The 25,307-nt window shown below is 48.1% G+C and overlaps 1 protein-coding gene across 3 annotated transcripts in view; it reads left to right on the top strand.

The window, feature by feature from the left end:
- Positions 1 to 1,377: 1,377 nt before the first annotated feature.
- The window catches only part of GALNT14 (polypeptide N-acetylgalactosaminyltransferase 14), an 89,646-nt gene continuing 65,716 nt past the window's right edge, over positions 1,378 to 25,307 (top strand). For all 3 annotated transcript variants that reach the window (XM_071739871.1, XM_071739870.1, XM_071739872.1), the window contains exon 1: positions 1,378 to 1,668. In XM_071739871.1, coding sequence (XP_071595972.1) covers positions 1,537 to 1,668 — 132 coding nt within the window. In that variant the 5' untranslated portion in view covers positions 1,378 to 1,536. The remainder of the gene's footprint in view (positions 1,669 to 25,307) is intronic.

Here is a 25,307-nt window from a genome sequence, read left to right as displayed (position 1 = left end):
TTCAAAGTCAGACATCCTTAAAACAGAGACAGATTTCCCTTTTTGTGGATGCTAATGACTGTTTTATCTGGGCTCCTTTCTATGAATGTTGGGTCTGAGAGGCATGGATTATGTTAGGGGAGAAGGGCTTACTGAGCTCTGGAAATGAATCAGAGGAGAGAAGATGAAGATCACAAAAGATAAATTAGCAACTGAGAGAAAACAACTGCAGGAAATAATAAAGCCAGGAGGAGTGTGTAGAAAATGCATAGAAGTTGTTTACAACACATGCATCAGACTTACCAGCATTTGACATCTTATCTCCAGTTTGTTCCATTGCATGGATTCCTGTTTTCATGGGTTTTTTTCTGTAGTTTTTGTACTTATGTGAATGACTCGCATCTGTTCCAGTACTTCATTTATTCTCCAATGTCTTCTGCAAGGATTGCTCAGCTCATGCAGTACTTGTCCAAAATCCAATAATTAAATTCCACCTACCTACATTCCCCTTGCTGTTTCAATTGGATAAATTAATCATCCCGTCATGTCTGAGCCTCCTCTGTGTGTTCACAGAATCACAGAATGTTGGAAGGGACCTTAAGAGATCGGAGTCCAACCCCTCTACCAGGACAGGATCACCTAGTGTAGGTCACACAGGAACGTGTCCAGGTGGGTATTGAATGTCTCCAGAGAAGGAGACTCCACAGCCTCACTGAGCAGCCTGTGCCAGTGCTCTCTCACCCTCACAGTGAAAAAGCTTTTCCTTATGTTTACACGGAGCCTGCATTGCTCCAACTTGAACCTGTTACCCCTTGTCCTAACATTGGTCATCACTGGAGCCTGGCTCCATCCTCCTGACACCCTTTACATATCTGTAATCATTGATGAGGTCTCCCCTCAGCCTCCTCCAAGCTAAAGAGACCCAGCTCCCTCAGCCTTTCCTCAATGTGTGCTGTTGAACGCTAACTTCTCCCCTCCCCGGAGCAAGGATGGGGACCGGACCAGCCTACTTCGGCAGCGGTGCTGGCAGCCCACAGCGCCCGGACACCCAGCACCGAGCGTGGGACTGGACAGAGACGGGCGTCCCGTTACATCCCGCAACCTTCCCCCTCCCCAAAAAACAAACAAAGCCCACAAAAAACCTTCAGAAGAACAAAACAACACAACCCTAAAACAAAACACAAAAAACAACAAGGAAACAAAAAAAAACCAAAACAAGTGTGCCCGCTGTCGCCGTCCCAGGGTGGCCGCATCCCCAGACCAGCAAACATGGCAGCGGGGCTGCCCCGAGCCTCGGGTACAGCCTCTTCATCGGTCAGCGGCTCCGGGTCCAGCCCCCCCAGCGTCTCCCGGCACCTCCTTCTCCTCCCATCCCCTGCAGAGCATGCACAACCCGGTGCTCGCATCGCCGGCTTCGAGGCGGGCGGGCGAGTGAGATTCTTCTCCCCGCCCAGCCTCGCTCCTCCCGCCCTCCCCTGCCTCCCTCCCGGGCGTTCACCAGTGCCTGTGTCTCTCCCCCCTTCCACCCCCCCCACACTTCTCCCACAGCCCCCGAAGATGAGGCGACAGCCCCGGCGCCTGGCGCTGTCTCTGCTGGGGGTGCTCTGGCTCGCCACGCTCCTCCTCCTCTTCTTCTTCGGGGCGAGGAGGAAGTTGGAGGCGGCGGGAGCTGAGGGGCGCACGCCTGAGGTAAGGAAGGGGCGGCGGGACCGGGACCGGGGCCGCCCCGGCGGGACGCAGGCGGGGTGCTCCGCCGCTGCCCGGGAAGAAGCTCCCGGCGGTTTTCGGGACCCCCAGCCTATCGCGCTTCTCTTAAAGTTTTGCTGTGTGCCTGTAATGGGAGCTCAGGCCTTTTCCTTAGCCCCGATCTGGTGAATTAACCTCCCTGGTCACGGTGCCTTCTCTGCACGCCCTTGGGCAGCGACAGTTTCAGCCGCCCCCGTTCACCGGGGGTCTACAGCCGTCGAGGCTGCCGCCGGGATTGTGTGAGGGGCCCCGACGCTGCTAGCTCTCTGCCCGCTCCTCCCCGCTAACTTCGAGCATTCCTCGCCGCTTGGGGCCTTGGCTCCCCGGGGAGCAGCGAGATTGATGCACCCCAAGTGGGTTTTGTGGCGTTTATGGGGGCGGGGGTGGTGGTGGAGGTGGTGGTGGAGGTGAGTCACGAAGCGTTTCCGAGCTTTCTCTTAAACACGAAGGACTCGATCCTGTCCCCTGGCCGAAACGAGAGGGAAGCAGGCGGGGAGCGTTTCGGTGGCTCGTTCATCAGCTGCATGTTCATCAGCCGCATTAAACAGCTGGGGCTGTTAATTGCTGGTTTTGTTTGAAGACGATGAATCTTCATCGGTAGGAGTATGGTCCTGCAACTCTCAGTTTGGGTGGTAAAAGAGTGCGTTTGCAATTTTATGTTTATATGTCGTGTTTAAGAGCACAGAGAGATGGGGAGAGCATCCCTCTCTACACAAGGAGGGAAACGGGAGTTTTCACTGCCCAAACGCTGACAAAAGCAGAGGAACTGGGAGCAGCTTCGTGTGAACAAGGTCCTGTGTCCTCTCAAATGGTCGAGAGCAGCCTGAGTTTAGCCTAGGGGTTAACTGTCCAAAGGACACGTATTAGATGCTGCTCTTAGTTACACTGTTGTAGATCTGGAATAAATTAATCGGGGTTAGAGTCCAGGTCCTGAAAATCTGTGATTTAGAGTTGCTGTGGCAGGAAGGGTGTGAGCCCTCAGCCCTGGTTTTGTATCAGTGACAATCAACTGAGCATTTGTCCCCTAACTTCAAGCAACTGTTTATGTTGGCCTGTTCTTCACAGAGTTACATTTATATATCACCTCTGTAACAGAATTGATGAGCTGATTGGAGAAAAAAAATCGGATCTGAACTCATAAAGCTTACTTTGATTTTTTTCACCTGAAGGAATCATTTGTTTTCCAAGTTTTTTAGATACAGATCATGGATTTTTTTTCAGGTTTTCAGAAATCTTTCAGTCCTAGTAGAGATGAATGAATCTACGCAATTTCAGCCCCCGAAGTAAATAGTTATGCATGCATACATTTATTTACTTAAGCAGGGCAAAGCAGTAAGCCACTGAAAATCGAATAAGAAGACAAGCCCTTTCTTAACCTGTGCTTTGGTGTCAGTAGGTTTCTATCAGAACCGGCTTAAAAACTGCAAAGTGAGACATCTTCTATTTGGTGTGAGCTCCTCTATCTTCCTGTAAATGAACCTTGCTTCTTAGCACCACCAGCAGCTGAACTACTGCTTCCCTTTTGTTCTGGGTTAATGTGGTGCCATTTTTTGGTAGCAGGGGAGGGGCCCAGGAGTGGCTCCTGTAAGAAGCTGCAGAAAGCTCCCTTAATTCTAAGAAGTCCCATCCCAAGTCTGGCTAATGTTGAGCCCATCAGTGACAATGGATGCGTCTCTGCAATTAACATATTCAAGAAGGGGAGATGAGCAACCGTAAGGCCTCAGGGCAGAGAGAGGGATACCAGAGGTGAGAGCAGTGTCTGAGCAGAGATACCAGTGTCGATGTGGAAAGAGGGAGAGAAGGTGCCTAAGCCAAGGTTTCCCTACATCCCATGGTGAGATGGCAGGCTGTCCCCTTGCAGGGGCACAGAGGAGCAGGTGCGGACCTGCAGCCCATGGAGGAAAGGACTTGTAGCCATGAGGGACCTTGTGCCAGGGGAGGTGATGTGCCCAGAGCAGGCCGTGGCTCAGCGAGCAGTGGCAGCTGGCAGTTTACTCCTAAGGGATTGTACCTCGTGGGAAGGACTCCCTCCCATGCGAGAGACTCCACGTTGGAGTAGGGGCAAACTGTGAGGAATCCTTCTCCCTGAGGAGGGAGGAGTTGCAGGAAACAACCTGTGACAAACTGGCCGCAAACCCCACACCCTGTGCCGCCTGTAGGTGAGGAGGCAGAGATATCGGGAGGAAAGTAATTCGAGCCCTGGTAAGAAGGGAGTGGTGGGGTAAGGTATTTAAGCTCTGTTGTTTGTTTTCTCTTTGACTTGTTTTGATTTGATTAATGGTAAATTAAATTGATTGTTTTTTCTCAAGTTGAATCTGTTTTTCCTGTGACCGTAATTGGTGAGTGTATCTCTCCTAGTCCTTGTCTTGACCCACAAGGTTTTAGGTGGATTTCCCTCCTCACCATCCTGAAGTGGGAGGGGTGGGGGACTGAGTGGCCGCATGGTCCTTTGTTACATGATCGACCTAAGCCAGGACAACTTTGTAGCTGGTCTGGGGTCTCTGCTCCCCTTTGGTACTCCCACCACCTCAGGGTGGTGGGTTGCTGATGATGTTAGGGGCTGGGCTAGGCTCCCATGGCTGGCAAAGTGAGCGTTTCCCATCATACAGGATCAGGCCCAGAGTTTCAATGCTGCAACTGACAAGTTGCCATAACTCCAACTATTTGACTGCTAAAATTGGCTTTCCTTCATTTCCTCTGAATTTTCTATCAAAACAGTTAGGTTTCCTTGAGACTGTACTATAGAGTCAGATCTTCCTTTCTTTCCTTTCTTTCCTTTCTTTCCTTTCTTTCCTTTCTTTCCTTTCTTTCCTCCCTTTCCTCCCTTTCCTCCCTTTCCTCCCTTTCCTCCCTTTCCTCCCTTTCCTCCCTTTCCTCCCTTTCCTCCCTTTCCTCCCTTTCCTCCCTTTCCTCCCTTTCCACCCTTTCCACCCTTTCCACCCTTTCCACCCTTTCCACCCTTTCCTCCCTTTCCTCCCTTTCCTCCCTTTCCTCCCTTTCCTCCCTTTCCTCCCTTCTTTCCTCCCTTTCCTCCCTTCTTTCCTCCCTTTCCTCCCTTCTTTCCTCCCTTTCCTCCCTTCTTTCCTCTCTTTCTTTCCTCCCTTTTCCTCCCTTTCCTCCCTTTCCCCGCTTTCCCCGCTTTCCCCGCTTTCCCCGCTTTCCCCCCTTTCCCCCCTTTCCCCCCTTTCCCCCCTTTCCCCCCTTTCCCCCCTTCTCCCCCTTTCCCCCCTTTCCCCCCTTCTCCCCCTTTCCCCCCTTTCCCCCCTTTCCTCCCTTTCCTCCCTTTCCCCCCTTTCCCCCCTTTCCCCCCTTTCCCCCCTTTCCCCCCTTTCCCCCCTTTCCCCCCTTTCCCCCCTTTCCCCCCTTTCCCCCCTTTCCCCCCTTTCCCCCCTTTCCCCCCTTTCCCCCCTTTCCCCCCTTTCCCCCCTTTCCCCCCTTCTCCCCCTTCTCCCCCTTCTCCCCCTTCTCCCCCTTCTCCCCCTTCTCCCCCTTCTCCCCCTTCTCCCCCTTCTCCCCCTTTTCCATGCTTTACATATTTTGTTCTTGGAAACTACTTTTGAGCAGTAACCATTATCAGCTAGTTGGGAGCATGGAGGTGGGGTGTCACTCTCTGATCAGCTGCAGAGCTGATTTGGGTACCAGAGGCAGGGATGCTGCAGTCTGCAGAGGAGCCTGGCAGCACATCCTGTTTCCCTGGCTAGTGGGATGATGAAAACTTGAGCACTTAGAAATGTCCTCCCAAATTCCTGGAGAAAAAGTGCAGGTAGTAGGTTGCTAACAGCAGTGGAAATTTTGTAGCACAGCTGTGGTAGAACAATGGGGAAAATCCAGGTCAACTTTCCCGACAGCATTTTTTGATGTTTTTTTTTTTTTTCTTAATTAAATTTTTTATTCTCCCCCCCTCCTGCCTTCTTGAATTTGAGCTTTATTTCTACAGCCATGTGCACATCACATATCATACCTCATGTGGATTTAACCTTTGGAGCCTTCTAGTTAGACTCTGCCAGGGAAGGTGTAGGTTAGATATTAGAAAGAAGTTCTTTACAGAGGGGGTGATCAGGCATTGGAATGAGCTGCCCAGGGACGTGCTAGATTCTCTGTCCCTGGAGGTTTTTAAGAAGAGACTGATGTGGCACTCAGTGCCATTATCTGGTAACCATGGTGGTAGTGGGTCAAGGGTTGGAGCTGATGATCTCAGAGGTCCCTTCCAACCCATCTGATAGTGTGATTGTGTGTGATTCTGTGACTCCAGCTGGTGATGTTTCCTCCTGCCCATGACTGTCTCCCAGCAGTGTTCATGGAATGTGTCTGGTGCTGGAAGGCAAAGGGGTCTGAGCTCGCTGTCTGGCTACAGTGCCTTCCAGCAGCAGAGCTGCTCTTCACAGACACGCTGCCCTTGGCTGCTTGGAGGACTTGCGTGTCCGTAGCTATTTTGGTGTGCAGCCCACACCCCAAGCCCTTTACCCCAAATCCTGTGACAGATCCAGCACTCACCTTCCCAAGGGAAGACCTGTCAAGTTCTTTTTCTAGCTGGAGAATCCTGTGTTGGGGTCAGCAAAGTTTCTGAGAAGCATAAGGAGTCTGCTGTGTTCTGTGATTCTTGTCTGCTCCTGAAACTTGCTTCAGACTTGGCTTCTTGCACTTGGGACAGGTCTGACAGTGGTAACCGAGCTTTTCCAAGCTGCTTCTGCCTGAAGCACAGCCATCTGTTGTAATTAACTTGGTTTTACCTCCTCTTTGTTTCCTCTGTTTTCCCCTCTAACTACATCTCTTACCACTGCCTGGTGGCAGGCATACTTATAGGTTTCTCCTCTTGCCAGCCCTTGCTCCCCTCAATCCCTGTCACTGTGTTTCCCTCCTCTTCCTTCCTGCTGCTTGCAGAGCCTCTGGTGGTACATGCCAGAGCTGGCTGAGGCTGGATTTTAGTAATGGGGTGTAGTAACCATGCAGAGCTGGCAGCGTGTGGAAGACAACTTGCTCCACTGAGGACCATAAAGTTGCTCCTGGGAAAAACTCTCCAGTTCCTCTGGTGCTGCTACTTGGCATTTGAGTGTGTTTTTTTCTTTTCCAAAGGGCAGATCAGACCCTGTTAGTGCAGTGGGAAAAATTTGCCCTTGATCTTTCTCTGCCTTCTATAAAGTCCTATAAACAGGCTGGGAAGGGTAGGCAGAGCAGTGTGCCTGCCTCTGCCAGGGCATGTTGCTTGCAGGGCCCAGCTGGTTAGCAGCCAGGGGCTTGGCTCGTAGGAAAGCTGAATCTGATAGATGAGAATGTAAGGATGAAGGACTCATCAGGGTTATGGATCTGCTGGGACTCATCAAGGCCTCCTTGCCCTCTTGTGCCTTTTGGTGGAGGGTTTTGAAAGACTTTGCAAGCATTAATTAGTTCCAGCCTATCTCCCTGCCCAGGCAGTTTTCTGGCTGGCTAAATTGGGACCCAGAGAGGTTAATTGAACTTTGTATCCTTCTGGCTCTGATTTACTCTGGAGGAATTGGTGTCACTCAGCCCACTTGGAAAATCAGGCTGTGGCTGACCCACCTGAAGTTGCAGAGGGAGGTGGCAGTGGGACTTAACTGCTCCAGGCGTCTGGGCTCAAGGCTACTCCTGCCCAGCATCTCCACAGCCTTCCTCTAATCTGGCCCATTGCTTTGCTTTGGAAAGGGGTGGGGGAACATATGAATTAGTAACTTAATTACATAAAGAAATAATGAGAGGAACTGATAGGCAGGATTAATTTCAAGCAAATTTCCAAAATGATTTGTGAGGAGTACATGTAACTTGCTCTGCGAGAATGTACCTTGAGCGTGCTGGCTGCTCCTGCTGGTGCTTGTACTCTGTGCCAGGCTTTAGCTGCCCAGCCCTGGGGGATGCTGAGGAGAGAGCAGGAGATGGACAGATGACAACCAACCCCTTGGTCATCTCATCCCCTTGCCTGGTGAATCCAAAGCAGATCAAAGTAGGGAGCTGGCATATCCCTGCTACAGTCAGGGGCTTAGAGGTCTTGACTCTGGTGCCTACAGGAGGGGCAGGAAGACGTTGTTGTTGGTTTTGGAGGCTTTACTTCTTTCCATTCCTTCCTGTATGCTGGCAGCCCATCTGACAGCCTCTGAAAGGGAAGCAAGTCCATTGTGGGCTGGACTGGAGGAGAAAAGCCAGGGAAGAAATGTTCCTTTTATTAAAAAACATTACCTGATATACTTGACTTGTATTAGCATTCACAATGCAACTCTTCCTCTCCAAGTATATTCAGTTATAGCTGGGGGATGGCTCCTGGGAGGTGATGAGAGGCTCAGTACCCTCACTGCCTGCTCAGAGCACTCTGGGGTGCTAAGCAGCCTGTAGGATCAGACCTTGATGCTAAGAGATGCTTTCCAGCTTTGCATCTGTGTGCCTCGCACCAGGCTGTGCTTCCTTCTGTGTTATTGCCACCCAGATAGGAGGGATGGGCTGTGGGAAGATACAGGGCAACCACTGGTGCTAGTGTCCAGGAGCTGGGCTGGGAGGGAAGCTGTTGTGTTGCATGTTTCTGTCTTTTGGCAAGAGCAGAGTTTGATGGGGAGGGAGTGGGGAAGAGCCATCGTGTTTAGAATGCCCATTGCATTTTCCTAGTGTGATAATACAGTGTAATTAGAAGAATAAGAGACTCAAACATGCATTAATCATCCATCTGCCCTTGCGACTAGGATTGAAATGGCTGAATATCCATATAATACTTGGCATTAAACCATGTACGGTGTGTAGGCTGCATAAAACATGCTCCTTGTAGCATTGCAGAATGCTTCGTGAGTCATTTTCCCATCCTGCAGGAGGACCACTGTCTTAAGTCTCTCAAAAAAAGACAAAAACCAACCACCCTGTAGCCCCTAGGGGTGGCACCATCAGTCCTGTCTGCTGGCTGTGTCACCTTATTTTGTGTCAACCTGTTTTGGGATAGAGGAGATGACAAGCATGGCCTGGGCTGGCCACCACCAGCTCTCTCTGCCTGGCTGACATGGCATGGAGCAAGGGTGGGATGGATGGGCAACTTGCTATGGCAGAGGGGTTTTCCTTCTTCTTTCCTGGGAACTTCCATTTACCTTTATTTTTGTCCCTAAGTTTTGACATTTTTTTCATATAATTAAGTACCCACAAAGAAATTGCACTGTGAGTTTGAAGAGGAAGACTGAGGTTTTAAAGCATAGCATGCTGCTGTTCCCATCACCTGTTTAATTTAGCCTCTTGAAGCTGGTGTAGTTGGTATCCTTCCTGATAGGATGATGTACAGAATCAGAATTGGAAGGGACCTCTAGAGATCATTTAGTGCAACTTCTCACTGAAACAGGCAACAACACAGCTTGCAGGGTGGCCTTGGTTCCTTTTCAAGCAACTATTCTGTTTTATTCTCTAGTGTGCCCTTCTGAGTCCAGTGCCCCTAGATAGATGACATTATTCACTTCCACATAGACTTTTGTGTCATGCTTGTTGCTCATTAAATCCTTTGTAGTAATTGTATTTGCACAGCTCCCAGGTAAATAAAGATGTATGTCCCACTTGCAGGGGTAATATTTGAAGGATTTGATCATTGCTAGAAATGGTAAGAAGGTCAAGCCTACAAACAGCCTGAAGGCCACTGAGACTTCAGCTGCTGTGGTCTTAGGGATTTGTGTGAAATCAGGCTTTACAAAAGCTTCTCACTTTTTCTGGTCTGAAGGCATTCTCAGAGGAAATACAGAAATACCTGAGCCCATTAGAGAGGCTGTCATTTGCCCGATTTGAAGTCACAGCCCTGGAGCTTGGAGATGGAAGGATGTCCTAAAACAGAGGTAACCAGAACTTTGTGACAGGACTAAAACACCTTTTTTCCTTCCTGGTTTTGACATCTGAAAGAGAGTCTGGTTGTCCCTGCCCAACCCTCAGTCCCCTGCAGCAGAAAAACAGCCGTGACATTTTTGTGTGACATACCTGAAATTAGACTTGAAAGTGGCAAGAAAAGAGAATCAGGTGGTTAGAAGAGGTATGTTGGTGGTCCCAGTTGCTGCTGATGACATGGCCTATATTGCTGCACATAGATAGGGATGTTATCTCCTCACTGAGGACCTCCTGGATGCTCCTGCAGATTCAAGAAACACAACATTTCCTAAATCGAGCATGAAATACCAACACAACTACTTTGCAATGTGAGAGCAAACTCCAGGAGGCATCTGAACACTGGGGAAGTTTATTCAGATGCTGCTCTTCACCTGAGGCACTGCATGGCTTGGGAAGATGAGGACACTTTCACTTCTGGAGGCAACATTAATGAAAGAAAGTCAGCTCCATTTTGGCAAGCAGGTGCTCAGCTAGTGTGTGTCAAGGAGGAAAATGCTATATGGCACTTGAGGGCAGTAGCTGCTGGGAGTTGAAGTGTGGTCAGCTTTCTCCACCAGGCACAAGGTGTTCTGCAAAACAGTACTTCTTTGCTCTCTGTACTTTATTGCATCCTTTGGAGATCAGGACGCTCTGCTGGCATTATGGCCAAATTGGTACAGTGAATGTGTTCCAGAAATGAAGAACACCTCTACTATTTAATCAGATCCTTGTACATCTGCTGTTTAACTGAAGTGATCTACTGAGGCTGCAGCTGTTGAACTGAGGTAGAGGCTTGGATAAAGACACTTACCACAGGTGGCAGGTCCAGAGCTTTGCCTATGTGATAACCAGAAACAAGCTCATTTAATGAAATGTAAGTTGCATCTTTTAATCTCAGAGGTGCCTGCATGCAGGTACCTGTTTTTGTGATGAGAACTTATTCTGCTTCAATTAGATTTATAGCAATATAAGCTAAATAATTAAAGCTGTGAATGAAAGGCCAGGTAGTTATGTCCTTTCACTCTGGTGCACGGGGTCTGCTGAGATAACTGTGGAGATTTGAGTGCCTGGCAATGCAAGTGTTAATCCAGCCAAAATGTGCCTGTACCATCTCACAGATGAACAATTCTGAGTTTCAACTGGGATCTCCTAATTTTGGATGCAGATCTGATATTAATACCAGTTTATGCATTAGCATAGCTGAGTTTATGGACCTGCACAAACCAACATCTCTCCCTGAATGCTAAGTTGGGGTTCGAAATGTACTCTTCATCTTCGGGCAGATCTAGCAGCCATTACTGTATCTGAATGATAAAGATGATTTCCCACTTTCCCACCTCTTTTTCCTAATTTCTTTTTCTTATTTCAAGTCCATAGGTCAGGAGTGTTGTACTTCACAAACATTTCATTAAAGTAAGCTGCAGTAGATTAACTGGGCATTTCTGCATCAAAATCACAGGACATTTTTTCTGAATGTTATTAATCCAATAAAAAAAAGTTTTTGAAGTGTAAAAGCTGGAGATCTTTTTCCTTTGAAAGTGGACTAACACTTGACCTTCAAAGTGTGATATGTCTCTGTTTCCAAGGTATAGCTAAACTCATGCCTGGCTCAGGATTTCTTTCCCTCCCCCAGTAATCCTTGTTCAGTGCATCAAACACAAGTATGGGAGATTAGTTTGGTGAAGTTCTTAATGTTCACTCCATGGTGCAGGGACACATATTTCACATGGGCCCATCTTTCACTGAAGGAGGCTTTAAAGCTGCCCATTTCATCCCATAACATGCTTAAAGGCTTTTGCTACATGGGAGTAGGTTTTGAAAGGAAGCACCTGGGGCCAGTGTTTGCTTTCCTGTAACTGGAGCTGATTTTGGATGCCCTAAGGAGCCACAGTTAAGTTTGATAACTCAGCAGCATGGTTTAGTGCCTTTCCTTGTGCTGTCTAGCTGTGATCTTGCAAGGAGCTGTGTGATTGCAAGGGCTGTTAAGTGCCCATAGTACCCATGCTGTTGTAAGAGAGCATTTGCTTCTGCAGGCTATGCTGTCTGCTGCTGGTTGAAACAGCACTGTGCTGGTGATTAAATCTTGAAAGCTGCATGTGAAGCCTCTCCAGCCAGGAGATACAAAGGCAGTGGCAAATCTCTCCTGTTTGCCCACCTCCTTTTTTTTTTTTTTTCCTCCATTTCTTAAGCAGTGGCATTGTTTAAGCACACAAAATGCAAAAGGGAGGATTCAGAGCCATGACATGAGGTGGGAAGCCAGCCTCCCACAGAGAGGTTAAGAGAACAGGGCATGGGCTCTGCAAGGGAGAGCATTTTGGAAGGTTGGGGGATGCCTGTGTGGTGCAGTGCTGCTGTACATGCTAATGCTCCTCAGGTGTGTATGGGAAAAGCAGCAAACTTGGTAGTGCAGAAAATGGGGGACTGATGGAGATGCTACAGCAGTGGTGTGTGGAGGTTTTGGGAGCTGAAGCCAGCAGCTGCTTATCATGGAAAAGCCCCATTCCATCCTAATCTCTTCTGGGTGCGGAGGACAAGGTGTTCTCTGTTGTTTTTATCTCTGTGACTCGGTAGTTGTTGGGCTTGGAGGCCATCTATTCCCTGCCATGCCTGTGTGTTGTCCCATCTCCCATGGTACCCTGGCTGGTACTGGAATGCAGCCATTTCCCTGTCAAAGCCTTGTGCCTCACATGCAGTCTCAGCTGCCACAGAGGGGGCTTCAGCCTGCCAGGTGTTCTAGAGAAAAGAGCCAAAAGCAGTTTCTTGGTAGCCTGCTTTGCTCTTGGTCTGCTCCCCATTCTTTTCTGTTCCCCAAGGCCACATCCTCTCTCTCCTTCCTGATTCCTCTCTCAGCTGCAGGTTTTGCAAGTGGGTGACTTGTCTCTGAGGTGTCCTCGTGCTTTCTGTTTTGACCAAAAATGTGAGGCATCCATATATAGTCACAGAACTGTTTTGTTTGCAAGGGACCTTTGAGATCATTGAATCCAACCATTAACCTGACTTTACTGAGTCAGGTGCTAAACCATGTCCTAAGCTACACTACATTACATCTACACATCTTTTAAATACCTCTAGGGATGGTGATTCAACCACCTCCCTGGGCAGCCTGTTGCAGTTATCAAACTCATTCGGTGAAGAATTTTCTTCTGATATCCAATCTAAATCTAAAACTCCCATGGTGCAACTTAAGGCCATGTAGTCTTTTCCTAGCACTTGTTACTTGGGAGAAGGTCTGGTCCTGAAGAGTCAAATTTGGCTCGTGGGGCAGGGGGCTATGAAAGATCTGTGGGTGTCTGAGAGAGGGATACTGAGCTGAATATCCTTGTCTGTGGGGAAACATTATGGGCTTTTCCAAAGATGGTTCCCAGAGATATCCACAGCAGGCCCTCTTGTCTGCTCTGGTATTGCTGGGGAGAAGGCCGACACCTCCACCCATAATTCACTTGCATGGCTTGCTTTCATGAGGTCTTAGTGAGAAGAGTTCTGACTGATGAGGGGCCATTAATTAATGCCTCAGTTAATGGCTTCCCCATTGGTTTTGGCTAGAGAGAGCAGCATGGGCTATGAAATGAAATACCAATCTCAGCCAGGGCCCCTTGGCACAGTAGCATGGTCTTGCTGATGACTCAAGGCACTGCAGTGGGGCTGGGGAAGGAAAAGGGTGTTCCTATGTGTGTGTGCAGATGGGGACACCGAGGGGCTCTGGCACCCTGCTGTACACCTTCACACACAACCAATGGAAGCTGGCATCCACAGTCTGTACACCTTCACACACAGCCAAACACACAACTGAACAGAGGGCACCAAATGGAACTCATCATAAGCCAGTTTGTAGTGTTATTGTTTACAGCTGCGGGGAAGGCTTTGAGGGTTTGTCCCTCAGCCCTAACCCATGCTTTGGGGATAGAACCCCCAGGTTCTATCCCTGGCAACCCCCCAGGTGGTTAAGTGTCTACTTGGAGCTGAACAGAGCCTGGCAGCTCCTCATGGGCCACAAACCTGGTATCAGGTTGCAGTGATTGAAAACCTCTGTTGTCTGGAGGCAAACTGGTGATAATGATTCTCTTTTTATCATAGAATAATTTGGGTTGGAACGAACCTCTAAAGGCCATCTAGTCCAACCCCCCTGCAGTAAAATCAACTAGATCAGGTTGCTCAGAGGCTCAACAAGCCTCCTGTTGAATATTTCCAGGGATGAGGCATCAACTACCTCCTTGGGCATTCTTCCATAGTTCCATTTTTCCACTACCCTCTGATAACAAAGAACTTTTTCCTGACATCCAATCTAAATCTAGTCTTCTCTAATTTAAAACTGTTGCCTCCTGTCCTATCACTAGAGGCCCTTGCAGTCTCTCTCCAGCCTTCCTCTAGCTCCCCTTCAGATACTGCAAGGTCCCTATTAGGTCTCCCTGGAGCCTTCTCTTCTCCAGGCTGAACAACCCCAGTTCCTTTAGCTGGGAAGAGAGGTGTTCCAGCTCCCTGATAATTTTTGTAGCTCTCCTCTGGACCCGCTCCATCAGGCCCATGTCCTTCCTGTATGTGAGGGCTCCAGATCTGGATGCAGGACTCCAGGTGAGGTCTTACCAGAGCAGAGCAAAGTGGCAGAATCACCTCTCTCAGTGTTCTGGCCACACTTCTTTTGATGCAGCCCAGGATGTGATTGGCATTCTGGGCTGCAAATGCACACTGTTGGCTCATGTCCAGCTTATAGATGAGGACTTTGAGGCATGGGTAGATTTAATGAGGGGATGCTTTGTAAAATTTGCTACTGAGCTATGTTTAGCAAAATCTCAGTTGATTTTACTAAAAATCAGCTAAATTCAGATAAAATAATCACAGAACTGTCATTCTTGATGGGGAAAAAGCATATATCAGAGAGGAAAGAGAAAAGTTGCTAACACTGATGAAGTAATGCTGGAGTAATTCAGGAGTGTGTCCTTGCCTTGAGTATGCTTGAGTTTTGTGCAGGACGGGTCCTGGATTAGTTATCTGCAGGAGGAAGAGGGATTTTATGAGTGGATCTCACTCCCACATGGGAATCTGCAACATCAAAATCTTGATGGCTGGCAGCAGGAGGATTTGACACCTGCATGGCTGTCCTCAGTCACAGCTCTTATAAAAGGAAAGAAATGGACAAAAAAACCAAAACAAAAACCCACCCCAAAAAAACCAAACCCAAAACAAAACAAAGAACTTGTGGCTTGGGACAGTCTCTTGCTGGCAAAAAATTGGGGAGAAGCATCACTCATAAGTAAGCTGTGTGTAGCTAACTAGCACAGGGAGGTTTGCAACTGCTGGAATGATGTTAAAGGCAAGGTGTCTGGTTGGATAGTTTGGGAATGATTTGTTTTCTGAGGCAGGGAGGAGAAAAACCAATGCTGTTGTAGTCCCATGCCCTTGGAAGTGAAATGAGAGGGAGAACTGAAGAAAAGCCTTTGTGGCAGAAGAAGAGGTGAAAGCAGGTAATGTGAAAACCAATTCTGTGAGCCTGGCTTTTGGCCGGGAGGTTTTGGTGAACTTTTGCCATGTGCCTTGGGATCTGTCACGACCAAGAGCTTAGGAGCTATTTTTCCAACAGCAGAGCTACATTTTTCTGCAGATGTGAAGCTGCCAAAGACAAGACAGATCAGTGCAGGTGTACGTAGAGCTCGGGTGTACTTTTTTGTCTTTATTCAAATCCATGTTTGAGATAGTGGTAAACCCCATGTAAAATTTTTCCTGGTATAGGATCTGGTGATGTGCTAGTGGCTTTCTGCCTTTTGGGTTTTCCCAGAGGCAGTCCCAGTGGCTGTGTCTGGCAGTGGTGAAGCTAGTCTGTGGGGATGCTGTCTCCTCCTCCTGTGCTCAGGAAAGGCAGGGAGCTGATGTTCCTGGTGGATCAGGAGGGACTGGAGATGTGGGTTTGTGTACTATGTGTGCCTGACCTGACTCTTACCTACACAGCTCTTTCAGCCCTTGGAGCCAGAAGAGTCATTGGGTCTGAGCAGTACCACTGAAACTGGAGTAAGGCAGGCTTATGCCAGGGGAGGCTGTAGGGCAGCATCCCTGCCTGGAGAAGGGGGACCCCAAATGGGGACTTCAGGCTAAGCCCAGAGCCTGCCCCACTGGGGAGGTGAGAAAGGAATGCAGATCTAGTTTGGTGAGCAATGCAGGAGTTTGTGCAATATCCTCACCTTGCTTAAGGGTCAGGAATGATTGCATTGCTTTCAGGAAAAGTGGTATTGGAAGAATATTGGAAGAGGCAGAAATTTGAATAATCTCCCAGATCTTCAGGCTGCTCTTATAGACTTCTGTTTTCAAAAAGAAGAAATATGTTACAAAGTCTTTTTCTATCTCCAAAAATAGCCATCCTTCAGACACAACCCTTACCATTAACAGGGTAGGTAGGGCAAGGAAGAAATAGTGGTGGGGTTTTGTTTTTTGTTTTTGTTTCATTTGCTTTTATTGAATATTTTATCAAGAAACATTCACCTTGGTCTGGCCAAAAGCACTCTGTTTCAGTTAATGAATTTATTTCTCCATTCTGGAAACCCTGCACTGACAGCAGTCCCCTCTTGGCAAGGCAAACCCTGGCACTGCACTCGAGGTCCTTGGAATGAGGGAGTTAGCAGTTTCTTTTAAAAGAGCTCTCTCTCCAAAAGTCTCCTTGAATTTAATGAAGACTTGGAAAAGCTGTTCCTGAATTTTTTTATGCTGGCATATAGATATCCATGAAAGAGCCTTCCTGTAAATGGAACAGAAAGGAAACCATTAATTTCAGCATCTGTGCATTTATGGGTTGATTTTTACAGAATCCTGTTAGTTTCACTGCCAGTAAATAGCACAAGGCCTCTGTTTCAAACCAAATGACATCAAAGCATAGAGGTGGGCATCCTACCTGTTGCTGTTCAGCTATAGGTCTTGCTCGTGTCTGAGCAGAATATAATTGCAGAGACCAGGAATGCCAAGTTGATCTCCTTCCAGCCTTTTGGTTAATAAAATACTTAGGAGCCAGGCTAACATAAGAGGCTGGCATTACAGTTTCAACAGCCTGTTAAATAGATCTGTTAATTTTTCTGCAATTCTTTCTTAAAAACAAAGAAATCCTCTTCCATAGCCATTATTTGGTGGCTGCTTTTGAGAAAGCAGTGGTTTATAAACCTCTTCTTAAATAAGCAAGTTACGTGTAATGCAAAAAGAAAACAAAACAACAAACCTATAAACTGCAGACTGCTACTCCTCCTCATAATGCAGATGAATTCTGGATTTTTTTAATGTCTGCCCCTGCCAGGTGGAGGACAGAGAACTCTCCCTTGCCCAGAGGGCTGCTGCCAGTCTGGCTCTACCTGATGACAGCTGGCACAGGGACATGGTGCATCAGCTGTTTACACTTCACCTTTGCGTGGCATTCGAGTGGCTGGCAGCCAGGTGGTTTTATAAATAGCCATGTCTCCTTGTGTTGAGGATAGCTCACCTACCAGTGTCATTACCAGTGTCTCTCACATTAGTATGAATTAAATTATGCTATTAATATAATTTCCATTTTTCTCTACCTATTCATGCTCCTTGCTTTGTGCATCTCTTGGTTTTGGCAGTGCAGTGCTTTGATTTTTGTTGACAGGTAGTTTTACTTTTCAGTTTCAATTCTGGCTGCTTTCAGTTTGTAGGATGTGGGAAATTCACAATTAAAACAAAAAGTGAGACACACACATTGAAGCAAGGCAGCAAAAGCAGCAGGCTAATAGCATTAGTACGTTTTCTGAAGATGACTACATCCTGGGAAAGAATGGGCAAATTTGGTGCTTTGGATTGAATATGACTACCATGGGAGCCAAGGCCAGACTTTGGGGGGTACCTCAGCAGCTGGTGTGCCTTGGGGTGCATAGTGGCATCCCAATGCTTCTCATAGCCCTAGAGGGGATTGGCTGATTCCAGTTGGCATCATCTCCTCTCCCCTGTGCTCCTACTGCAAGTATGGTACATTAAGGTTATATTGAAGGGGACATGGGTAGTACTGGCTGCTGCCATAGGGATGCAGAGCCTGTTGTGAGCAACAGGTATTGCTCACAATAAAGGAAGATGCAACCTCATTCATAAAATGTTTGCAAACCATGAACATCCCTGCCATTTGGGCTGCACCTTTGCTGGCCTGGCAGCCCTAGACATGTACTTCCCTATTCCATCCCCATCAGGCTGGTGCCAGGATAAATACAAAGAAAGTGTCCTGACATATAGGATGAACATTTTGGATCTGTTTCAGTTAGTTTGGCATAGCAATTTAATATTCCTGTCCACAATTTCCAGCAGCACTGATGGAGCAGAAGAAGCACCAGGACTAGAGATAGAGAGGAGTGTGGCACAGTGGGTGGGGGACACAGCTTAGCCATGTCTCCTGCTTGAAAAACAGTGAATCTGTGATGTTTTATCAGACTATTTAGGAAAGCCAAAATAATATAAAACTTGTATATATATTTGTATGTATGTATGTATGTTTTCCTATAAATATGTTTTCTGCAGCTGAAAGAGGGGATTGCTGTTGAAATCAGTGGTGTAGCTTCAGATGCTGTGTGTTACGTAGGGAGCTGATGCTGCTTTTTTTCAGCTTCCTGATCAGACACAGAAGTTTTACCTCTGTGAGCTTCCCAGGTTGCCCCTGCTTCGAGGCTGCAGAGACTGAGGATGTCATTACAGAAAGAAGAAAGGACCTTTTTTCGAGGAGCAGGATTGGTGGAAGAAAGGGGAGGAATGTTAGTAGAAGAGCCTGGCTCTGAGCTTATCTCCTCCCTAGGCCTTACCCTACCTACTGCTTTCATCCTTCACCTGCTGCATCTTGCAGGATCATAGAATTATGGAATCACAGAACAAGCAGGGACAACTCACACTAGGCCAGCTTGCTCAAAGCCCCATCCAACCTGGCCTTGAACACTATGAGAGATGGGGCATCTGCAGCTTCTCTGGCCAGCCTGTTCCAGCATCTCACCACCCTCACAGGAATTTCTTCCTAATATCTAACCTAAATCTCCCCTCTTTCAGCTTGAAGCTGTTCCCCCTTGTCCTGTCACTACATGTCCTTGTAACAACTCCCTCTCCAGCTTTTTTGTAGATCCCTTGTAGAATCTGGGAGAAGAGAGCCTCAGGGTGGATGGCATTGTGTGACTCGTGGCCCCACTGTTCTCCCAGCCACAGCAGGCACCTACCAGCACAGCCTCATCATGAGTTAGTCCTTCTTTAATATTGGGGAACAGTGAGCAGCATGTGGCCCTTTGATTCCTGGGCAGCCTCAGGCTTCCTGCCACTCTGAGCAAGGAGCTCCTTTGCTCTTCCAGGGCACCAGAAAATGCCTCAGTAAGCACTTTGTGTGACTTATGAGTGCAGCAGAGGCTGGGAGCTGTGTTTGGGGTGGGCTAGTGCTAGGGCACCTTTAAATTGCTTGGCTCCTGACAGTAAAGAATCTGCCTGTAACATCTGTAGCCTAAATTTCACCCTGTCCCAAGATCTTTGAGTCTGCTTGAAGCTGGGAATTATTTTATTTTTTTAAAACTTTTTATTCTGAATTTTTAATTAAATTTTTTTTTGGGGGGGGGACTGTGCCTGAAGAACTGCCACATATACCTGCAGCTCTGGGAGAGCCCAGCAATTGAGCTAAAAGCTTATAGCACATTCCTGATGGGTTTCATCCCACAGAGAATTTCTGGGCAACTGTGGACACAGCAATTACTGTCTCTGCACTGCAGCTGCCCCATCAGGCTGTAGAGAAATGAAGGAAACTCCTGGGTGAGGTTGTCCTGCACCCTGGAAGCATGGGACATCAACACATGGGATCATCCCACACCAGTCCTGCTACTCTGCTCTTTCCAGTGGGAGGATATTAAGGGGGAAGCATGGCAAAAGCTAGGTTTGCCATCTGCTTCTCCCACTGCAAGGGTTCAAACTTGTCAGCTCCCCATATAAGACTAATGAAAATTATGCTCAAAACCAGGATGAAAATCCCATTTCTTTTGCCCTTTAATCATTTATTTTCTTGTGCTTGCTCTTTATGAGTCAACCTAATTCTTCTATACTATTTTTTGCTCAAATATTTATGTGTTGTCAGAGGGTACATCTTAAAATGAGCCTTACAGAGGTGCCCTAGTGTTTCTTCTGTCTTCTCCTACTATTGAGCCAGAGCTGTTACTCTCTTCACATTTCCCATGTGTTTCCCCTGCTGCTTTCAATACAGATAAAATGTCAAATTGACACACAAGGAGGAATTTTCATTTTATTCTCAGTCTTCATCACTTTTGTCTCAGAAAGTAAGGTGCCAGTGGGATAAGCCTGATGCCGAGGGCAGAGCCCCACTTGTAGCAATGGCTGCCATTCCCATTTGACATTGCTGGTGCCAGGCAGGAGGGGCAGGAAAAGCCAAAGTGAGCCTGCTGGAGCTCAGCTGTGGTGCTGGGAATAGCAGAGCCCCCTCCAAACGCCTTGTGGGTTTTTTTTCCCATATTGATGGGGAAGAAGATCTTGACCTGAGGTATCTCACTCCCACAGCCTCTCTGGTTTTTAGCAACCTGCAGTCATATTTTAGAATAATAAGGCTTTTGTTACTTACTTGTTTGTAGACATTTAAGTAGCAAGCCAGAGGACTGGACTGTTGAGCAGCCTCTCCTGGTTGACTTGTGGTTGGGTTTTACCATGCTGGCAGTGGAGGTGAATGGTACTTGGGGAGTGCAGCTGCCCCCAGAGCAAGTGCCAAGGGCTGCAGCTTGTTGGGCAGGTTGGTTGTCTTGCTGTTGAAGTATGGATGGTCATGGGGTGAGGGCAAACACAGTGTTGCTGTGTAGATCTGTGGCAAATCTTGCTGGCTCTTTGCTCCCTGCTGATGCAGAAGGAGGGCTTGCACAACTTGAAATGGTGCAGAGAGGAGTGATCAAAGCTTTGGGATGGCTTCTTTGTGAGAAGTAAGCTTGGGCTGCTTAACCCGGGGTGGAGGAAAGGGGCTGTGTTGGAGATCAGGAAGACTGTTAACAGTGGAAAGAGGGTGGATAGGAAATAGAATCATAGAATCATAGAATTGGCTGGGTTGGAAGGGACCTCAGAGATCATCAAGTCCAACCCTTGATCCACTACAGCTGCAGTTACCAGACCATGGCACTGAGTGCCACATCCAGTCTCTTTTTAAATATCTCCAGGGATGGAGAATCCACCACTTCCCTGGGCAGCCCATTCCAATGCTTGATCACCCTCTTGGTAAAGAAATTCTTTCTAATGTCCAACCTAAACCTCCCCTGACACAACTTGAGACCGTGCCCTCTTGTCTTGCTGAGGGTTGCCTGGGAAAAGAGACCAACCCCCACTTGGCTACAACCTCCTTTCAGGGAGTTGTAGAGAGTGATGAGGTCTCCTCTGAGCCTCCTCTTCTCCAGGCTGAACAGCCCCAGCTCCCTCAGCCTCTCCTCATAGGATCTGTGCTCGAGTCCCTTCACCAGCCTGGTTGCCCTCCTTTGGACCTGCTCCAGGACCTCGATATCCTTCCTAAACTGAGGGGCCCAGAACTGGACACAGGACTCGAGGTGTGGCCTCACCAGCGCTGAGTACAGGGGCAGAATCACTTCCTTGGACCTGCTGGCCAAAATATCTCCTGTCTTTCCCTGACAAAAGCTGGGGTCATCACAGGAAGCTGGCAGGGGCCAAGTTCAAATACGGGTGGATGCAAATATGAAGATGGGAGCATGCTGGCAGCAGCAGGGTGCTCAGAGAGGTGTCCCTGTGCTCGCTGTCCTATAGTTTTCCCCCTCATCTTTGCTGTCAAGACTCTCACCAGAGATGGAGTATTTATGCAGACATGACCCAGCACTGCTGCCTTTCTGAGCAGCTTTCCATGCATAGCTGTCGTGCTGCTCCCCAGGAGCAGAGTTCCCTGCTCCACACCCCTAGCGAATCCCTGTGGTTCAGCTTAGAGACTCTTTGCAGGAAAAGATGTGTAAATGAGCAGGAAAAATAAGGTGTGCATGCATATATATTCATATACACTGATACAGCTAACTTATCACATCCTTGTAAGAAAACTGGGCTGTGGAAAGCTGGGGCTGGGTGTGGGAACAAGCAGTTTGCCAACAAAGAAGCTGCTGGCACACTACTTTCCACATAGGATGTAGAGAGAAGCCTGCTGCAGGCTTTTGGGGACCAAAACCTTCATGATGGCCCTTTGCTTGGATGTGTTACACTGCACTGGCCTTTGCTTGGGAAATACCAGCCCCTGGAGAGGCCCTGCCCATACTTGCTGTGTTGGGCCTTGCCCAATGCTGTGTTACAGGCAAAGAGCCCAATAGGAGGTCAGAAGCTGGCAGAGAGGAGGAAGCCTTTTAAAACATCTTGCTTCCCTCAGCATCGCTAGATTTTTTTTTTTTGTTCTTTTTCCCTGCTCCTCTGAACACCATGTTCCCCAGCTCAGTGGTATTAGAGTTGGGGGGTACAACAGTGTACAACTGCAGCTGGGAGGATGCCTGTCTGGGGCAGGTAGGATGGTGAACTCCTGCTGCAGAGCATTACCATGCATCCTCATCTGAAGCATTAAGTGGTGTTAGGGATGGCTTGACAGGGATGGTAGCATAGTACAGACCATTAGTCTTGCTGGGTATGGCAATGATCATCCTTAGCCCTGCTGTACTATCTCTTGCTGAGCTGTAGAGCACTTTGCAATGATTAATTCAGCATGAGACTCTAAGTGAGCACTATTGTCCCTACTTTAGAGCAGACATAAAGGTCACTTGCAGACCAAGAGTAGAAACCCTCTGCCACACAGACCTCCAACAGCCTAGATGTCACAAGTCATCATTACCTCCCTCTGGCCTTCTTTTGTTTCATCAGTTTTTTAGGTCCATTTCATTGCCCTTGAGTATTTGTTCTTTCTGCTTTACAAAGGGGGAGGATGCATTGAGATGCTCAGCTGTACCTGGTAGTTTGGGATTCAAACTCTCTTTGCCTGCATAGGAGAAAAAGCCTTGGCTTGTGTAACCAGTTATTTCTGGTGCATCTCCCTGGGAACATGCATTGATGTGGGCAATGCATGGCTGCAGAGGGACCATCTCCACACAGGCTTGCCAGGGCTGTGGTGGGCACTGCAGATGAGGTTCTGTGTCCTTCCTTTTATGGGACCATGCATGAGCCTGTGGCAGGTGATCCAGGTTTGAGCTGGGAGCCTGTGGTGATGTGTTTAGAGCTTTTTGCATCCTGAAAATATCTTCTCCTTTGGGCTTCAACCAGAGAAGAAGGAGTGTGAAAACTCACAGCTGGAACTTAGGATGCTCAGTTGGAGCTTGTGCTTTGGAGGTGCCTTTAGGAGCAGTAAGTCAAATATAAAAACAGCCAGGTGGGGTTTTTTTAGAGCCATCAAGACCAGTGCTGGCTGAGGTGCTTCAGGGATGGCAAGATGTCAGTTCTGACTGCTGCCTTTTTGGGAAGGATCTGTGGAGGAGCATATCTGTGCCTTATCAGGTCCTCTCCATCTACAGGGGTTCTGCTCCCCACCCTTGCTTCCATGAGGTCGTGTGGCTTTTGCTTGTTCCAGTGTTCCTATCAAAGACTGAATGTACCCCTGAGCCTTCTGTATTGCCACCTTCTCTGGAGGCATGCTGTGGCTGTGCCAAGGGCTTGGGGAGTGAGGGGAGGTAGGGGCATGCCTGTGGCTGAGTGGATGCTCAGGGATGCTGAGGGATGTGCAAGGAGGTGAGGAAGGCAGAATGAGCTGATGAATGAACAGTATTAAAGGAAACAGCATCACCACTTCCAGGAGCATCCAGGCAACAGAAGCATTTTTTTTCATCTGCAGTGACATAGACCCGTACAGGGGTGTGGTGGGAGACTTCTCTCCAGCTGGGGCAAGCCTCTTTGCTGTGTCTGTTCCCCACCTTCCCTGCTTGCCACCAGGAAGCATGGCTGGAGACCTGGGTTCTCTGCAAGGAGAGTCCCTTCCCCCTGTATCTGGGGATCACTGGGTGCTGCAGTGGTGTATCCTAAGTTGTGTGCAGAAAAGCTGCATTAGCCCAGTCTCAGTTCTCCTTTCTTCTCCTGACTGACTGGATTTTAACAGCATTTCATTTCCATCTGCTTGGGAAGACTGATTCCTCATTTTTTTGCAGCAGTCAGGAGCAAACGTGACCTCATTTGTGTTATTCCACATCTGATCCCACTTCATCCTTAATGCAGGGTGCTGCTGGCAAGGGGAGCTTGTTGCTGGAGGAGTGAGTGGGATCAAAGACATTTGGGATGGACCCCAGGTCAGCCAGGCAGTGGGGCTGGCTGAAAGAGTCTAGACTCTGTGGAGGCTCCTTGTGCTGTGTGGGGCACTTCAAGTCTCACAGCTTTCTGAAAGCAGAGACCTTCATCTTTGGTAAAATTGCACAGCTTCTGGTGGAGAAAATGGGTTCACCTGGCATAGAACACTCTTTGTTGAAGAGAGCATTGGGCTGCTTTTGTGCTGACTCCTTGAGTTTGGAGGTCCTGCAGGTGTTGCCTGTCATCTTGTTTCTGGTAGACATGTGGGAAAGCCTTGGGTGGTGACACCTCCCTGCTACTATGGCCAACAAGTGGGACACGCATTGACTTGCCACCTGACCATGCTGTTAGAAGCTGTCCCCTGCCTGCTACCACTCTGTCTGAGGCTGGTGCCACTGGTTGAGCCCTGTTACTGGCTTGTGCCATGCTCACTCTTGCTTGCCTGTGTGCATGGTGCCTCCCCACATTGTGTGCTAATACAAAATGCTGCCTAAAGGACTGCTTTGCTGTCTGCACTGCAGAGGATGAGGTTTTGGGGTTTGATGCAAGGAGGTACATGGCAAGGTGTGGGCTAGCTGCATCAGTAAACAGGGCTGGTGCATGCCCAAGCAGGAGGTGCCCATCAAGAGTTCCAAGAGTTCCATGCTACTTTTTCACTACCGAGTACTCCAAAATCCTCTTTTCCTTGTTGCAGGGAAACATGTGTCTGTGAGATAATCAGTGCCAAATGCTGATTATATTTTTTTTCTGATAGCAGAAGCAAAGTTCAGTGCCTGGTTGATGGTTTCCATCCAGATCTCCATGGTCTCAGGAGTTTTTTTGAGTTTACTGCATCAATTGATTTAGCAGTGGATTTTTTTTTTTTTATCTCGAGTGGGGTTTTTTCAAATTCTTTTCTTTTTTTTTTTTTTTAATTTTTTTATTTTTTATTATTTGTTTTTTTTTCTTCTGGAGATGTGCAGAAATTTTGATCAGATGTTGCCAATGTGTTAGAGAAAGGAGAAAGGAAAACCTACAGAGAAGAGTCTGGCTCCAGCTGCCTTGCACCCACCCTTCAGATACTTGTAGACATTAATAAGGTCTCCCCTCAGCCTAAAGGGCTCTCCAGGCTAAAGAGTCCCAGCTCTCTCAGCCTTTCCTTGTAAGAGAGATGCTCCAATCCCCCAGTCATCTTTCTTGCCCTCTGCTTGACTCCCTTCAGTAGTTCCCGGTCTCTCTTGAACAGGGGACCTCTTGAACAGGATACAGTCTTCCAGTTGTGGCCTCACCAGGGCAGAAGAGAGGGGAAGAATGACTTCCTTTGACCTACTTCCTGTGCAACCCAGGATTCCATTGGCCTTCCTGGCAACACGGGCACACTGCTGGCTCATGGATAATTTACTGTTTATCAGGACTCTCAGATCCTTCTCCTCAGCACTGTTTTCTAGCATATCCACCCCTAACCTATATATTGGTGCTTGGGGTCCTTCCTCCCCAGGAGCAGTTCCCTACACTTGCTCTTGTTGAACCTTGTCAGGTTCTTC

Source organism: Heliangelus exortis, chromosome 3 (assembly GCF_036169615.1).
Source record: "Heliangelus exortis chromosome 3, bHelExo1.hap1, whole genome shotgun sequence".
NCBI classification, from domain to species: domain Eukaryota; kingdom Metazoa; phylum Chordata; class Aves; order Apodiformes; family Trochilidae; genus Heliangelus; species Heliangelus exortis.
Note: the sequence above shows the minus strand (reverse complement) of the source record. Positions and strands in the feature narration are given on the sequence as shown.